This window comes from Octodon degus, unplaced genomic scaffold, assembly GCF_000260255.1.
Source record: "Octodon degus isolate 3935 unplaced genomic scaffold, OctDeg1.0 scaffold00140, whole genome shotgun sequence".
NCBI classification, from domain to species: domain Eukaryota; kingdom Metazoa; phylum Chordata; class Mammalia; order Rodentia; family Octodontidae; genus Octodon; species Octodon degus.
Window position 1 is genome coordinate 347,338 of NW_004524716.1, and position 19,347 is coordinate 366,684.

Here is a 19,347-nt window from a genome sequence, read left to right on the forward strand (position 1 = left end):
TGCATTTCTGTAGTTCATTACATTATGTTTCAAGAAAGGTGGTTGGTCACAGCTTGACCTTCCATCAAGCAGCAGTACAACTCTCAACTTTCTCATTAACTTCAGTCCTCAATTAATTGTATACATGTTTAACTTTGATATCTAGTCATCTGCTATTGTTTTATCATAAAAACATTCAAATTACATAGGAGCTAAAGGAATCGTACTTTATTCAAGTAGTTCTTTATGCTGTGAAACAAAGTTTATCACCACTGGGCTATTTAACGCGATTTAAAATCATTTTTTAATAGTAATATAATGACTCCTGTCAAAACAGTCTTACAAATTCATACAAAAATTCTACCTCACTGCTGAAACACAAAGCCACATTAAAGGATGAAATATTTATTTACAAAGTATAATCATATTTAAAAATGAAGTTTGCTATAAAAATGAAATACGAAGAAATTCCAAGTGTTAGAGGCAGAGGCTCTGTTTCTTGAAAGCAAAGCAATCAGACACCTGCATGCCTACCTTCCCTCACAGTAGGAGAACCTGTGACGCACCCACTGTGGGTTCTGCTTTCAGAACTGGTTGCCGAGTGGAATAAGCAGAAATAGCTGCCTAATAGACTGGAATGAATTCCTTTATATTTTGGAATTGCTTAAAGTGCTCAGAGGAAGCAACAGTTGTGATTCCAGGACAAAAGAGCCCAAGTTTTTAATTGATGAGCCAGTGAAGTTTATAATAAATTTACCAAGTAAGCAACAATCAATCAGTGCAAGTAGTAGAAAGAAAAGCAGAGCATGAAGCTCTGGCTCTGTGACTTATAAATTTAAATTTCAAAGAATACGATGAGGAAAAACTAAAAGAAAGGCTAACAAATTGAGCTATATAAATACAATTAAATACATCACGAAAAGCAAATAATGGAGCAACCTTCTGAAAACCTTTGAAGTATATTTAAAAAGCATCTGCCACCCTTTTTTTGTTTTTGTTTTTGTTTGTTTGTTTTTGCATCTGCTATGCTCTGGATCTTCAGTGCCCTCTAAAGAGGGTAAAGATTCACTCTCCAGAACAGTGCTACTGAGAAGTGGCGGGGCTACGAGAAGGGTGCCTGGCAGTGAGGGCACGCCCTCCATCAGAGCCCAGACCCTGGGTATCTTCCTCTCTCGGTTCACCTAAGGCTAGAGTGAAACCACTCCCCCAAGGCTCCCATGAGATGCTGTGCCAAAGCAATGGGGCCAACTGTTCGCATCATACACTGAAGCCTCCTTACTGCAGCAATGCATCCTATAGCGTCTCAAAGGAAACAATAAATCTAAAAGCAAAACTGGTAAAAAAAAAAAAAAAATCACTAAAAAATATCAAGTGATTTTAATACACCTACTGCGGCAGGTATGGTCTTGTTACGTAGCTCAGGCTGGCCTTGAATTCACTATCCAGGCCAGGTTGGCTTTGAACTCCTGGCAATCCTGCCTCGACCCCTGAGTGCTGGGATCACAGGCATGAAGCATCATACCCAGCTTAAAAACCTACTCTGAACTGACCAGTCAGAAAACATAAAGAACCTGAAGAGTATTGTTTAACACGGTACAAAGTCTGAATTATCTTAAAAACAATGAGAATCTGATAAATATAAGCAATTTGATAGAAGACACACATATAATCAGGTTAAGTTTTTTGCTACAATATCCAGCACAATTCCTATTTATAGTACAGTAAAACTAGCAATTATGAAATGAATGTCTGAATCTCCATTTTCAAGTACAAACAAAATTTCGCAACTATAACAATTTACCACTAAGGCACTTTTCTTTTTTATTCAATTAGACCATATTTTAATGGTTTTATTTCAATATTTTATAATCTTACTCCTTTTCAATTTAGGGAAACAACAGATAAGATAAAAAATAGTCCAATGTACAATTCCATTTTCTCTCTCTCTACAATCTGAACTCACTACGGGTTCTTTTCCGTCCCCTTCCACGTTCCAGCTTCAGCCTCTACCACATGACCAAACTAAACAGCTGTCCACAACTTAGTCATTTTTCAGTTTTCAGGAAACATTCCAAGTATAGAAATGAAATGATCAGATCATGAAAGAAATCTGATGGAGATTCAATAATAAAAAGTGACACTGAGCTGAAGACCTAAATTAACCCAGGAAAGTAAGCAGTGGAATAGATTTGAGAGCCATGAAGAAATCGGAAACAACAGGGCTGACTGGTCAGACTGTTAGGTTTCTGATAGATACACACTGGGCACAGAGAATGTAGGTGAGACAAAAAAAAATCAAGAATAGAAAAAACTGGTAACACCAAGCTTAATTTTATATATATGGAGTACCTACAAAATATTCAGACACAAAATCCTGTTCCTGTACACGTGTTCATTTAAAGGCCAAGAAAGATCAGTAAATACTGATTTACATGGAGGGGGTAACAATGTTTCGATAAAGAGATAAACAGTCTGTTGGGAATTCATGTTCTGTGTTATTGTGAATGATGCCAATGATGATAATACGTGTTTACACAACTGCTTAAAAGTGTGAAAATATTCTATGCTAGTGGGCCACACAAAAAGGCCACAGGCTAGCTTATTTTAGTTTTCTGATTACTGATTTGGATCTCACTGATAGGATAAACAATTCATGGTATAAAAAGATAAGGCTAGTGAGACCAAATGAAAAGGGTGACAAGCAAGAATCCATAGGAGCATTACCATTTAAGAAGCTGTGTGAATACAAAACAAATTTCCCATCTCTGGATGGCCATGGGCTGTGGAGCGGTCTAAAGCGCAAGGAACCAGGTTCCATCCCAGTACCACATGCCCTGCAGGCCCCACCCTGGGTGCACTCAGCCAGCCCCTAAGGCCAGGCATGGTGGCCCACACCTGTGATCCCAGTGCTGGGGAGGCTGAGGCAGGAAGATCGCTATGAGTCCAAACTGTGTATCGAGACCCTGTATCAAATAAAATTTTTCAAACAGTGGATGGCCAAGGGGTAGTGGTGCAAGCCTGTAAATCTAGCACTCTGAAGCCTGAAGCAGGAGGATCACCAAAAATCCAAGGCCAGTATGGCTTCTAAATAAGCAAGTTCAAGGCCAGCCTGTAGTACATAGTGAGACACTGTCTCAAGAAAAAAAAAAAAAAAAAAGAAGCAGCAGCTGGATCCTTTAGCTTGGTTTGTCTAAATGATGGTGGTAAAATGCATGCCAGCTTCCAGCCGCGGCTCAGGAACCGTGCGACGCCCCACTTCCCTCCGTGGAGCGCGGGCACAGCTGCGTAGAGCAGTGCTGTACAGCCCGATAGACTCGAGCGACCTCGAGTGCAGCCGAGTCCTCTCAGACAGGCCCGCGCTAAGTCATCTGGCCTCCAGCAATGAATAGCTAACTGCATACATGTGAAGGAGGAGGGTGGGCTCAGCAGAGCCCGTAGGCAACTTGTGAGTCCCAGAAAAAGGCCAAGTTGCTTTACATCACTATGCTTTCAAAGTGCTTTATGATACACCATTAACTAAAGAAAACCTAGTGCTTCTGCTATCTGTGCTTCCAAAGCAGGCACACACAACTCTATTTTAGGCCTAGTCTATAAAGCACTGTGCCAGAGAAAGCTTTTGGTACAGCAGTGAGCATGGCAAAGCCCAAAATAAAACCCACTGAGAATTAAACAGAAAACAAACAGGAAAAAAACAATTCAAATTATCCTTTCAAAAGTTAGGAAGAAGAGATATGGAGAACTTGCCAGAAGGGTAACAACGGCGATAAAAAGAGTAAGTAGGGAGGAGGACTTACTGGGCGTAAGAAAGAAATTAGGAAGTTTAATATATAGCGTAATGAAATGGGAACACTGAGATACAGAATACAGTTCCCCTAAGCCTGAGAAATCAACCCGCTGAATGCTCTTCAGAGCATGCATGCCCCCAATAATCCAAACCTCCCACCAGGCCCCAGCTCTTCAAGCTTTCCCTACCTCCCCAAACCATGAAGCCAAGGAACACAGGCCTCTGGGGTCATTACAGACCCAAACTCTAATATACCAGATTGAAATTACATATTTTATTTGATTCTTTTTCCCTAGTAAGTGGTTCTAAGACTACTGTGTTCAAAGAGTTAATATAGAATTTCTCCCTCTATTTTAAATAGGCTGGGATTTATTGTTGAGAGGGCATAAATAACAAAAAGGTTATTTGAATGGAAGAAATAACTGAAATGGGGAACGGATTATTTTAGGAATAATTTCAACTGACAAGACTCAGTGAAAAAAGGACGGGATAGAAAGAAAACAATAGGGCCGGCCAAGTAGGTCAGTGGATTAGTGCCTGTAAGCAAGTACAGGGGCCAGGGATTCGATCCTCGGGCCTGTCGTGCCAACTCCAACCCCGGGGTGCACTGAGGCGGCAATTGAGACTAGGTGTGGTGACACGCGCCTGTAATCCCTGCTCTTGGGAGGCTGTAAACACGTGGATCACTATGAGTCTGATCTAGTAATGACACCCTGAACAACCTGTATATCCTTTCCTTTAAAAAGTACAAAAAAAAAAAAAAAGAATAACTAGCTGATCACCTTTCCTACTCATAACTATCTTAGACCCAGATCCTTGTTATGTTAACTTTCTCGTAGGTTCTTTTGTTTTTCCTTTTCTTTTTGCTTGTGTTTGCTTTGTTTTGTTCCGTTTTTGCAGCACTGGGGATCAAACATGGGTCTTTGCACTTGCCAGGCGGGTGCTTATGCTGCTGAGCTATCTTCCCAGCCCTCTAGTAAGTCTTTCTTGCTTTAAGCCTCTCATTTTCTTAAATTAGCCTCTGTACCGTGATGTGTCCCACAGAGTTTTGCTGGAATAATGCTGATTCCCCATTAGAACTTCCCAAGCCTAGCCCAGTCTCTTGCCTGTGTGGGAATCTGAAACATGATGGGACATCCTTTCCTGTTCAATTGTTAACAAAGGACACAGTCACTAAGTGAGGAGAGAAAAACGTGAATCGAGAAAGTTATGCAACAAATCGTATTAAAACAAAGCAAGCCTTACCACTGAAGAGAAACATATTATATTTTTGTCTAAATCATCAATGAGGCCAGGGAGATGGCTCAGTGGAATAAGCGCTTGCCTGGCAAGCACAAGGGCCTGAGTTCAATCCCAGTTCCACAAAAAAAAAAAAAAAAAAAAAAAAAAATCATTAGTGACTTCCATTGAAAACAAAATACACAAACAAGAAATCTGCTCAAACAAGAATTATGTCCATCTTGATTTATAGACCTCCTGAAATTACAATAAGGTAGAATAATGCTATTACAGTCATTTGTCTTTCTGTACATATTTTTTAGCAAAGAAAATACTGATAATGCTTATTTCCTAGCAAATATTTGTATTGGAGTAATGATGTATATCATGATATTAAAATAACTCCGATATGTCTAAATGTTTTGAGAAACTGATCATTATTTTACTGTAGCTTACAAAACAGGGCAAGTGTACATAACCAGTAAGAGAGAGTACCACTTCCTTGCCAGGCATAACCGAACGGTGGAGGAGCCCAGCAGACGAGAAGAGAAGCCTTGCAAGGCACATCCTTCCTAGCCTCATTACTAAAGCTTAAGCAATTTTTCTGCTTTTGACAAATAACCTTTTTAGGGTTACTCAGCTATATTGAATCATTATTCAAACTTTTATATAATCAAGATAGAAAGCTGTTATTCATAAGGAAAAATGTACGTATTAAAACGTACATAATATTTGTAGTGCTGGCTTGTATTTCACTTAAGTTGGAGATACATAATCTTATCTGTAATGGTTATTAGGATGACTATAAATGCCTTTTCTGAATAGAGTTTCCGATTTATAGTAACAGGTACATTCTACAATTTCAAATAAAACCTCTCAAACCCACCCATAACCCAATCCTTTATTTGTAATTCCTTATACAATTACTGAAATGGTAAAAACTTCTAAAACTAATTTTATTTTTAATACCTTGACTGAGACATAGTATTTCTATGGAATGCACGTATTTTCATCATTTTCCCAGTTTCTCCCATATTTAAAATCTGGAAGCAGCAAGAACAGCCTAAAGCAACCTCTTCCAGAGTAAGTAGTGCTCTTTTTGAGAATGTCATTGTTAGTTAATTTATAAGATAGTAATTTTTAATAAAAAATAAAGTTCTATCTTGTCATTAAACAGTTCAAAAATAGGCACAGCATGTGAATTAACTCAGTATTTAAATAAATACGGTAGTTAGAAGACTAAATAGGAAAAAAAATTATATTGGGAGACAAGAGTATAGAAGAATAATGTATAATTCCATTGGTAGAAGCAAAAAATATTCTTGCGAACTATCATTCGTGATCAGAAGGGGCCTCTTTATACCAGCAGAGGAAAAGAATTCTCAACCTGTACACAAGTAACATTAAAATAACATACAGACTTTAAAATAAACTGTACTTTGGATTCATGAATCGATTTTTAGATATGCTGCAGACCCAACAAAAGATTAATAAATGAGTGCAAAAGAAAAGAGGGCTTTTTAAAAATTAAAGGAACTGAAATAAAAGAGAAAATCAGAGAAAACAAAAGGTTTTGGCATTATGGGTAATAGAAAATGGTTCTTTATCTGTTAAGGAGTTTACAAACCTAGTCACACACTACCTGATCTACAGGATTTAACTCCAGCTCTACCTGACAAATCCACTCCTGCCCTTCTGGGCAGCTGGGTGTGTGCAGAGGACTGAGACCTAAGGTCATCCCTGAATGGATCACCTAGTATAGCAGCCGGACTTTCTTGAGCCATGACTGCCTACATGTCAAGCTGGATGAGCCACGTGGCTTCAAGGTCCTTTTGATATTCAGAATTACAAAATGTACTAAAGCACTCTTAAAATATCAGTGATTCATATGACAATCTCAGCTTTCCATCAGAAGCTATTTCTTAAGGTATTATAGGGAATTTTAGAATAAAAGTAAATATGTGTTTCAAACACACTATCTTATAAATACAACCTGCAGGATCATCCTATTAAATAATTTCAATTAGAAGAAATAACAGTGGAATAAGTCAAACAATTAACCTAAATTATTAATCAGGAAAGCCAGAATTAGTACCAAATAGTACATTTATTTTTGTTTTTCCACAGTTTTTAACTTAGCAGTGTTAGCTTTTAAATAATGACTGATGTCCTGTATTTTATTCACTGTAGTCATTAAGTAGCATGAGCCAGGCACAGTAGAAAAGCAGCAGAAAAAATAAGTTAAAAATTAATGATTTGTCTTTAAATCTGGGTTCCTCACTATATTTTATATCTGTTGCCAAGCACTTTTCCTGGAAGTAATTACCAGTAATTATTCTTTGGGATTGCTATGTGCATATGAGACATTATCATTACTCTAATTACAACAGCCAGAGCTGAATTGTTAAATTTCAGTTCAATTAAATATTTGTTTTGCAGTTTATTTATAGAAATGACAGATGTATACTGTTCAAAAATAAAAAAGGAATTTGATAAGACTTTTCAGAAGCTGATACATAACATACAAAAATATTAAAATGAACAAATTGAATAGTTTAGTAGGGACTGCATCTGTTAAAGCAGTATCCGGGCAACTCCCTAGGATTTTAAAGAACGCTATCAAAACCAGAGAACAGCTCTTTCTATAACATTCTCAAAATTAATAACTGAATATATTACATTGAAATTTGTATTTATTTTATGGAGGGAAAACAAAGAATGCTATCTTTTTGATTGGAATCTGCTATTGAGGTGAATTACATGTAACATAAAAGTGACCACTCTAATCATTTTAAGAGTATTATTCAGTCATACACAATGATTACAACTTATTTTCAAGACTTCTATCACTACAAACAGAAACTCTGTAGCAGCAGCCTTCCATCCCTTTTGCTCACCCCAACTTGGGCCAGCCTCTACTCTTACTATCCCTATGAATTTACTCTAGACATGTGACATAAGTGGAGTGTGTCAGTCCTTTTGTGGGTGGTGGTTTCACTTACGCTTTTAGTGCTCATCTACAATGTAAGGTGCACCAGAACGTAACTCCTTCTAATGACTAACTTTGTTTACACCACATTTTGTTGATTCACTCATTTTGGACACTGCACTATGTATTCTCTGCTGCAATATCAAAATATATAAATCTAGGTGCTTACACAGAGAAAATAACTGACTTAGCTCAATTATTTAGATATTTAAGGTCACATTGCCAGCACCTACTATCCCCTGGAAAGGGCCTTCAAGTAGCGTCACAACACAGTAGAGAAACAGGAAGAGGATTGGATCCATGCAGAGAAGATCACACATGTGGGCCCAAATGTTCTGATCAAGGAGATTATGGGCCCACAGAGGAAAGTGATCGATGATGCAGTGTGCCTAAGGAGAGTCACATGGAGAGCAAACACCCTCTCAGGATTTCACAGAGAGCACATTGGTCAGGTAATAGCCATGACTCATCCACATGGCTGGCACTGAAAAAGGATCTACAAACTGCAGTAGAGGGTTTCAGGCTAAATCCTGAAGGGATTTGACTGACCTTGTCAGATACAAAAGTTACATTTCTTCTTATATAGTTCTTGCTTTATCTTGGTCTTAACCATCCAGCAGAAAAATATAAAACATGCTGAGCTATAAAGGGCTCAAGTCAACAACTTCTGACATTGCCAGTCCTACAGATAACCCACTACTATTATGGATTACTATATTAGAATATTTCGCTGAATTCACACACTGACAATATTTACATAACAATGGAATACCCGTATCTGACAAAACTAAACAAAAAAAGGGGATACAAATGAAGGACCATTTTGTATCTGTATATACAAAATAGTTAAGATAGATATACAGCTACTTTCTCTTAATTCAATGAATAGAAAGATTTGCAATAATAGTGTTTGTGGACAGGATATCATCTCTGTATCTTATACTATGAATAACCACTAAGAAGACAATGCAATGTATTAATTACTGAAATTGTCCTAATTGGTTTTGAAATTGTGTCATTGCTATTTGCTCCTCAATAAAATCATTGGAGAAAAAAAAAGATCACACATGTGGGGTAGGCTTGCTTTCCTAACACCACCTCATGAAAAGTAGCTCTTTAAGAAGGCCATCATTCGTCTCTTTAGAGGCCAGGGCTACAGTGATCTAATTGCTCACAGGTTCTCCCACCTTGTGACCACGGGTCCAGTACATGAAACTCTGGGGGAAAAGCATAATCAACAGAAGTTTGTTTCAACCTCTTGGCTACAGTGAAAATGTTGCTGCGAACACTGCCATATGACTGAGTCCTTGTTTTCAAATCATTTGGAGGTATATGCAGAAGTGGAACAGAGAGTTTTGTTTAACTTATCTTTAATGAAAAAAAGTAAGTCAAAACTTCGTAACAAAATAATAGGAAAATGAGCCAAGGAGATAGATAGCTCAGTGGTATAAGCACCTGCCTGGCAAACGCAAGGTCTTGAGTTTGATCCTCGGTACCTAGCAACAATAACAACAACAATAATATAGTTAATACATTGAGTATTATCTTTTGAAGTAATCATAATACAAGATATGGGCATAAAGATTCTCCAAGCAATATTAGTGCAAACTTTTCAATGAATTAAGAGAAATTTGTATAGTTCAACTATACTAAATCACAGTGTAACTGTCATATATCCATTATGTATATATAATAGATATACACACATACATTTTGCCCCTTTTCTCTTTCCCCTGTCCTAGTTCCTTGCTCCTTCTGAACGATTTCTAACTTTCTGAGGAATTACCAAACACACCTTCAAACTGGCTGCAGAGCACTGCTCGCCCACGGACACGGAGGTGGGCTCGTTTCCCCACATCTCTGCAAGGCTTCATTTTTGTCTTCTGATTACAGCCACCTTGGCAGCTGTCAAACGGTATCACATGGTGGCTACCAACTACTGATAATAAATATTTTTTCATGTATTTATTTTGTATGTTCTCTTTACAGAAATAATTATTCGAGTCCTTTATCCATTTTACAGTTTTGTCCTCCTGATACTGAACTGTAGGCTTTCCTTGCTTATATTTGTTTTTCTAACACAGAATATCACTTTGTAGTTCAGGCTGGCCTCAGCTTTGTGGAAATCCTCTTGTCTCAGCCTCCAACTGCTGGGACTAAGCATTCATCCAGCAAGTTATTTATTTAGTCTAGCTAGATACCCAGTACCCTCATCAGTACGTGATTCGCAAACACTTTCTCTCCTTCTTTGGGCTACCACTCTCAGGACAGGACCCTTGCATGGGGGATGGGGTGCACCAGAACCTCACACCTGCCAGGAGGTGATGTGTCCCCGAGCTACATCCTCAGCCTTAGCAGTGCATCCTGATGCACAAAAGTTTCATTTTCTTTTCTTTTTTCTTTCGTTCTCTTCTTCCTTTAATGTATTTAGTACAGTCTGTAGGGTCTCACTAAACACATCAGAATTGTAGTGATCCTTCCTGTTTTTCAGCCTCCCATGCGCTGGGATTACAGGCAAGCACCACAAGGAGTGGGGCTGGCAAGGCAGGCCGGGAAGTTTTCACATTTTCAACAAATCTAAATTACCTTTTTCTATTATTTCCTGTGTCTTTGGTGTTATGCTAAAGACTCCACTGACAAATTCAAAGTCTTCAAGATTTGCCTCACATGTTCTAAGAACTTTAGACTCTTAAAATTTAGAACTATTTTATCTATTATGAATAATTTCTTGTAAAACATAAAAAGAAGGGCTCATCTTCATTAATTTCCATATGGTTATCCAGTTTTCTCAGTATTACTATATTTGTTAAAGAGCTGCCTTTTTATTAGGATGCTATCAATGATATGCTGTCCTTTTTGTTCTTGTGATTTTTTTACAGATTCACTTTGGCCGCAGCTTGTGGGGATCTCCCTGCCTTGGCTACTCGAGTGCTTGGATTACACAGGCATGTACCATCACACTACTTACGTGTCATTTTAAAGTTTGCAATTCTCAAACTGTGATTTACTTTTTTTCAATTATCTTAGCACCTTAGTTTTTATTTTACAATGTTCTTAATTTTACTTCAAAAGTTACAAATGTTCAATTATCTAATTTAAATAAGGTAAACAAAAAGGAGAAAAACTAACATTAAGAGAAAGTCATAGATAACACTTTGGTTTGTTATTTATTCAAATATGTTTAAAGATTTAATGTTCAAAAATTGCACCATCTAAGGCAGTTAGATTATCTGCATTATCTACAAAAGGCTACGTATGAATTAATTAAAAACAACTAAATATAGCTCCAAAACTATACTCATGACATTTCAAGCACTCTATAACCACATGTGGCCAGTGCCTACTATACTGGACAACGATACAGAAAATTTCACTCACTGTAAAAAGTTCTGTTGGCCAAGAACTGCTTAGAATGATTTCAAATTATATATTTTCTAAATAAATCCTGATCTACTACAAGTATCTGCAAAAAATTAGTTTTCAGTTCACTAAGTATACAAGTGTGCACACTCTTTGAAGCACCAGGTACAAGGAGACGTCAATTCTGTTTGCCAATTTCCCTGTTTCCAATCTGCATGGCTCAGATTCTGGGCACAGTAAAATGGAAAGCAACCCAAAGGTCCCTGAGCCCCAGTTCACACAGCTGCTACAAATCTAGCAGTCACTGTAAACACTAGCACAGTACCAGTAGTCATTACAGGAAGTGATGTCGTGTTACACTGCCTGCAAGTACCATTTACTTTCATTAATATTACCATTATGGCCGAATATGAGTATCCAATGATGGCCCATTTGTTTTGTTTTTAATTAACTTTTCTTAATCTACTTTTCAAAAAATTTTCTGGAGTAATCAATCTACTATGATCTCACAAGAGGTTTTGTTTGTTTGTTTTTTGTTTAAAGATAAGCTCCTGCTTTGCTGTCCGGCCTGGCGTGGTGGGGCTGCAGAGGTGCGCCTGCGCCGCACCCGGCTAAGGGCTTGTGGCTCAGAACTAACGTGAGCGTTTCCCCGAGCGTGCTTAGGTGCACTTCCTCAGGGTGTCACTTGGTTTTTTAACTGTTATGACATATATATAAAGTTAACATTCATATTAAATAAAAATTGATATCCTTTGTTTCTACGTGATGACATGCTTAGAAACAGCCTTTCTTAATTTTATCAAGCTTATTTATATAGATATCATTAATTAATAAGTACAACCCTTTAAATTGCCAAACAATATTTCAGCAAAGTAAACATACACAAGAGAACATTCTTGTAAGACAGATTATTAATGTATCCATTTTACAAGTAAAATACTGAAGCGTCTTGATTACAGTATATATTTAATTTTTTGTATTTACTATTTTACCTTATACATTTAAACATACAGGTTACATAAAACATACAATGGATATAGTATAAGGCATTATACTAGACTATGGGGTAGAAATGTATAATAGAATCCACAAAACTGGATATCTATTTATATGTGGAATAAGAACACTGTATTTTTATATTTTAGAAATGTAGCTCTCAGAACCTTTGCCTTTTTTGAAAATATTTCCATTCCGTCTAGACATTAAACCTTTTACCTGCATTTTCTTTAAAATAAAGAGGAAAGTGAGCTACACATAAAGGATTTCAGAAGAAAATAAAAGCACATATGAAGTACCAAAAGACAGATCTATTCTATGAAAGATACAACTGTATGGTCCACTCTGCTGGCCTTTCATAAAATGAAAGGTGATTTCCTGAAAAAGGACCTAAACAACTCCGCGGCACGTTCCCACTCTTGCTATTCACGCTGACGTACTTTTTCCCCTCACTGGCAGGTTTAGCAGTGGCTCCAATATACAAAATTTAATGCTTGCTTCTTCTACCATTTCATTTGACCTTACTGGCTCAAAAATAATTGAAGCAGGTTTTATTTGGGGCAGTCACAACATTTCTTCTAGTTTTCCTGCCTTTTTAAAGAGCAGTTTGGTAAAGCCATAATTAGTTCCATATTATTTGAAAAAAATTTTCTGAAAGATAAATCTACAGCTTTAATAATATAAATTAGTCTTTCTTCCTTGTCAGAGGAATCACTTCTACTGCAGTTTTATATTCATGACTGGTACATTCCTCTACTACATCTATCGCATTATACTCCAACTACTTCCATGTATGTCTGTCTGCCTACCCTACTGTGGGAGCTCTCTAAATTCAGCTCAAAACTGGTATATCTTCTCCCCCCACCTCCTATTTTATCCAGTAAGTCGACACAGCCTGGTAAATAATGGTGGCCACCCACCTTCTTCTTCACGGACCAACCACAGGCTGGCCAAGAGCAGCTGTCCCCTAGTTTCCTCAGTATTAACACATTCGTGTATCAGACTCTTCCTATAAATACTGTCCTACGGAGTGCTCTTATTTACAAGAAGATATGATTAATTAATAAGTCCAACCCTTTAAAATGCCAAACTATCTTTTAGCAAAGTAAATAAACATACATGAAACACAACACTGTGAGACAGGTTATTAATGTTCGCATTTGACAAGTAAAATTCTGAAGTTGTAAGATTAGAAATTTGTCAAAGGTAACAGTGCTAATAGATCACAGAGTCTGACATGAAAATAGGTTCTATAATTTCAGTGTACCTTTCAGTACAACAAGCAGTTTTCATGCAAATAACCTTTAACGAAGCATCAATGGTACCTGAAATACTTACACTGACCCCAGCGCCCAGTTCTTGGGTTCAAATAATTTGGATAAAGACCATTTGGACGATCCATTTTCTGAAGTAGTTTCCGAATATGCATGACCTCAACAAAATAAAATTAAGAATGTCACCAAACATTGATATTAGCTTAGGTTTTATATTTTTCCTGAAAACTCACATCTAGTCCCTACCTTTTTTATGTATGGTGATTATAAAAGGCCTCTGTTTCTCAAGTGAGTCACTGTTTTAGTAAAATAATACAGGGTCATTATTTGAAAATCAAATAATAACAAAAGCAATAAGAAAAGGAGATCTGAGATAAAGCACTTTATTTATTTTTTGTTTGTTTTGCACTGCTGGGAACTGAAGCCAGAGCTTTGCACTTGGTAGGCGAGTACTCTACCACTGCGTTGCACCTCATCACAGTGAAATCATTCTAAATCCCAACTTTCTATTAACAAAAAATATCAATCAGAAATATCAATGATAAATATCATTCCAGAAATATTCAATATAAGAAAACAAATAATTCCATACATACACAATCATAGCATTTCTATTAAAAGTATCAATTTAATGTGCAAAAAAATGAAGTAAAATCAAATTGTTAAGTTTTAAATGCTGTCACCATAATACATATTCCTATACTCCTAAAAGGTCTGAGTTCAGGAGAGAAAAATTACAAAACGGAGACTTTCCTGGGAGTAGTTTTGGATCCATCTCTAGACTGGCTGCATTTTGTAAGCGCTCTGGGATGCAGGTGTGTGGTGCTTAGGTAATATATCAATAGGTGTCCTATTCTATGTACTTTTTAAAATTTGTTTGAAACTGTAATCTTTACATTTGGTGGATAATCTGGCTGGCATAAGGACTTGTAAAAGCACTTTCTTTCTTACAGGACCTCCTACAGACTTTTCTGGACTTTAACACAGCAACTCCTACCACAAGGTTGTCTATTATCTTTCATCTGGTGTAAGTGGGCTTCGAATATATTTCCTGTGTTACATACAACAAGTTAAACTTGGATAATTGCACTAATCAGTTTCAGGAAGTTCTGAGTGTTATAAAAAATAAGAAAATTATACTTTCTGTCATCTAAAATGACATAAAATACTAAATTCTGTTTCATTTCCTTATGTTTATAACAGCTGCTGGTTTTTCTCACTTTGGTCTTTAAGTCCTTCACTATCTGCGAACTATCTCTCTCTCTACTGTCCCCATCCGGGGCTTCGCAATCTCTCCTTACGCTTGTCTCGGACCGTGGATCCTGAGATCTCCGAACGCTCGTCTCTCTGTTACACAGATGTTCTTTCTTATGGTGACATTTGGTCAGAATTTTCTCAACGCTATTTTATGATGAGTATATTTTGGTCACTGTATTTCACTTTCCTTCCCTACTTTTTGTTTAAGGGAATCTTTATATAAATTATATAATTTTGTTTTTTGATAAGCTCATCACTATCTTCCTTGAACATGCTATTCACAAGAAAATTTTCATATACTGTAAAAGACTAATACAGTGCAGCCATAAATATCCTTTTTAGCTTCTGTTTCTCTCTAGCCAGATGAGACTGGCTGGACTGAGAATCTATTACTTATTCCTTTTCTCTACCCTGTTCACAGACACAAACATAGCCTGGCTCTGAAATTTTTCATTCAACTGTTATGTTTATTTCTCAGTACACTACACCTAATCAAAAGAGATACAATTGGCCTGTGATCTTACTCTCATTTATGAAGGTTCTCTTCAATGTTATTTAATAAAGTTTTGAACTTTATTTCTGTTGGATTTGGGGGAATCTACACTTCTGTTCCTATCGCATGCGGTAAATTTTATAAAATGATACCCTCTCAACTTTGGACGCTTGTTAGAAATATACTGAGTTTTAATGTCTACATTGATCTTTTTATGCAAAATTTTTTTTCATTTAAATGTAGACTATTAGGACTAGGGTACAGCTCAGGAACAGAGCACACGCTTTTAGCATGTGCAAAGCCTGGGTTCAATCCTCACCATCAAAATAAATAATTTTTAGGTACACTGTCTTAATGTATTAAGTAAAAAAAAATCCTATCATCTGAGCACTGGTACTTTCTTCCTTTTCAATTCTTAAACTTTTTGTTCACTTTGTTTTTCTTGTCCTACCAATCTGGTTAGGAATTTCAGCTCAATGCTGAACAGATATGAAAATGGAATTTTTAAGAAACCTAATAGTGACTACAGTCTCTCAAATAACAATCAATATTTTAAGTATGTTGTAAATACAGCAGATATTTCTTAGAATAATTTAAAAAGAAAAAGAAAAGGTCAGGGCCTGGATAAATATTTTAAGTATTAATCAAGTCTTTGGGAAACTTTAAAGACTCTTCTATAAGAAATAAAGAAACGGGGGGGGGGGGGCTCACCTTTTTGTAGTAAACCAGGTCCCCCGTCAGGTAGCTGAGGTGCACAAACTCCATATGCAGCGTCCCAAATTCAGCCAGAATGCTGCTGCCTGCAGATGCCCAGCCCCAGTTCCGACCAACTCCACTAAAGAAAGGAAAATAAGAGATAGGATTTGGAAATGAAGTTTTTAAAACGTTTAATGACTGTGTAAACTTTAATAAACTAATTATATTGTAGGGGCCTTTCTATACCAGTGTAAAAAATACTTTTGTCGGTTTTGGTTTTGTCTCTTAACAGCTGCACAGAACTCCACGACACCGGTGCTTCTCACGTGGAGTGTCCATCCAGGGGCACATGAAAATGTGTGAGGACAAAGCACAGTACCTTGTCTCAAAGCCTGAAGATGAAACCTGCATCTTGAAAATGTGTGAGGACAAAGAACAGTACCTTGTCTCGAAGCCTGAAGATGAAACCTGCATCTATTGTGCCAGGCCAGGACCAAAGCTAGAAAATGGCCTCTAAGTGTCAGAACAGTACCATTTAGTAAACAACTATCCTAGTCTGAAGACTAGTAATGCCTATACAAGACCTACTATACTATACAAATAGACATAACTTACTTAAACAATCCTCAACTTAGTCCTCTACTTGATGGTCCCTTGGGGTATTTCCAATGTTCTATCATTATGAACTCTTACAAAGAATAATTTGCATAATGTCATTTGTATACATATGATCTCTGTGACATGTTCCTGAATTCTTTTAGCCAGCCCTGTTTTATTTGACATATGACTTTATAAAATGCAATGCTGGGAGGGTTTAAATGATGTTATCTTTTAAAAAAGTTAAATTCTCCTGAGACTGATCAAGCACAGGCAGATCCCCTGGGCTTCGGCTTCGATATGCTTATTCCATTTCAGATCTATCGCTACTTTTAAATAATGGCGCTCTGGGCTCTAGGCTGAAAGTCAGAGAGTTTATCATGGTTCCTCCACTCCGGCAGATTTAACTAAGCCTCCGGTCTCAGTACAATGCGGTTCTTAAGCTGTTTCCTTAACACTTCCAGCTCCTTCTGCAGTTATCTATGCATGTGAGTTGTATTTCATACATATATAGCTACTGAATTGCTAATGACTTGAGGGAAATCCGTGAATAAATGTTTGAGGCTTTTCTCCATAATTCCTATTGTCTGAAATTGTATCCTTCATGTGTTGAGCCATTTTAGCAATCCCAACATCTGACCATTTCTCCTCTCTACCCCCAAAAGATAGGCTTCTAATGTCTCTGCACCATAATCTATAATATGCCCTCAGGGGAAAAGCCAGTTTGTGTGGAGGCAACCCTAGCACCTGTCCCCTAAGGTCCTAACTGAGCTGCTTCTAAAGCCTTCAAACTATTTGGTTGTATTTATTTTGTCTAGCTTTATGATTACTTTTGACACAAGGGAAGCCTGATAAAGACTATTATGTGATTAGAAACAGAAGCTTAACTATTAATGCATCAGAATTCACAGATTATTCTAGAATGCTAAATCATTCTCTGGATTTTTTTCCTGCTTTTGAGAGAAAGGAACATCCACAACCATGCCACTCTGAATGCACTCAATCTCATCTGAAAGAAAGTAAAAATATAATTCTTTCTCATAGCCACTTGTAAGCTGCCAATTAAGTATGCTATATTTTAGTGATTTGTGGTAAGAAAACATTAAAATTGTTACCCACACATATCTTCTCCTGATTTAAAGTCCCTTTGTTATAGGCAGCTGAGTTAGAAATATTATAGACAGTCAGACAGGGTTAGGCCCTCAAGGAAACAGTAGGGAAAGTAAGGCTTTACAACTTTGGAAGAGACAGACACCCCTGCTGTTTGCCAGAACTCAGGACAAAAGAGTAAACAAATGTAGCCACAGAGCTCCATAAGGGTAGACATCAGGGACTGATATGCTAAATAGGCCTCTCACCTTGAAGACACCTAAAAGGGTCACTATCCCAGCCCCCTAAAGGAAAAGCCCATTCTATATTCATGCCTGCTTGCTACAAGACTTTCCCATTTGGCCCTGGTTTTAATCAATTTTATCTGAGCAATTGTGCCATAATCTTATTGGTTGGGCATAGTTTTGCCCCACCTCATGCCCATCTGAGGAAGTTCCCATGTTGTCTACCTTACAGCCCCTCATCACATGGTTTTGCTGTATAAAAATCCCTAGAAAAGAGAGATTTGGGGCAACCCCCTCAGCTTCTCCTCTGTCCCTCTCTCAGACAGGAGCTCTTTCCCCCGATAAACATATTGTACTCTTAACCTCTGATTCCTAAAATTCACTGGTCAGTTTTAGAGAGCACACCTTGGCCCAGGCATCTTTCGGGCGGGGAGCGGCATTCCTCTGTATCACCTCCACTGCTATTTTTATTCTGTCTTTGAAACAATGGACAGCAAATACCACTACATTTTTTTTTTAATAGCTGAAGGCTGAATCAAAGAAGAAATATGTACGTATCAACTATCTAAGTCATTCATGTCACAAATAATGCTATGCTGTGGAGATCTTGATAAACAAAATATGTGTATGTCTCTTCTCACTATAAAGACCATTTCAATACTAATGATTGTAATGAAAATGAAATAAGAAAAAATACTGCACTACATTCAAGGATAGAAAGTGCACTACAAGTGGTTTCTCTTTATATATTATGTTCTGAGAAATAGTTTGAAATGACAGTTTGCACTGAAACCTGAATGAGGAGTAAAATTCGCAGTATGGAAACAGACAATGGCCCAAAGGGAAAGAGGGGGTGGCTGCGAGGAAAGCTCAGGAAGCAGCTACTCAGGATGAGGTCTGAGAGCTCCGTGTTATTAAGACTGGAATGCCCAAGAATCCCTCAGGCCACAGTGACATTTTACAAGTGCTAAGTCTGATGAAAAGTCGCGGGGGGTTTTAAGGAATATATCCTAATGATTTAGAGTAAGGTATACTATTTAGAATGATTAGTTAGGTTTCAGAATCATGAATTTACTATAATGTGGTCAAACACAAACACATAGCTTAGGCATTCCAATAGTTTACTATTTATATTTCCTGCAAAAATTTTCTGAAAAGCCACAAAGACAAGTTTCATTCACACTATACTCACTTTTAAAAACAGTAAAATCTAAACATTTTCATCTTTTATATGCAGCCTTACAAGAAGAATATAAAACTAAATCTGACATTTACATATATTCTAAAAATTGAGAAAAATGAGAAAATCCCCAAGAGCAAGGCATAAATTTACAAAAGACCAAAAAAAAAAAAAAAAAAAAAAAAAAAAA

At 37.1% G+C, this 19,347-nt stretch overlaps 1 protein-coding gene across 1 annotated transcript in view; it reads right to left on the minus strand.

The window, feature by feature from the left end:
• Positions 1-19,347, minus strand: part of Man1a2 (mannosidase alpha class 1A member 2) — a 162,439-nt gene that overhangs the window by 39,880 nt on the left and 103,212 nt on the right. Inside the window, exons 6-7 of the mRNA XM_023701748.1 lie at positions 16,062-16,185; positions 13,665-13,758 (exon numbers count right to left, since the gene is read on the minus strand). Coding sequence (XP_023557516.1) covers positions 13,665-13,758; positions 16,062-16,185 — 218 coding nt within the window. The remainder of the gene's footprint in view (positions 1-13,664; positions 13,759-16,061; positions 16,186-19,347) is intronic.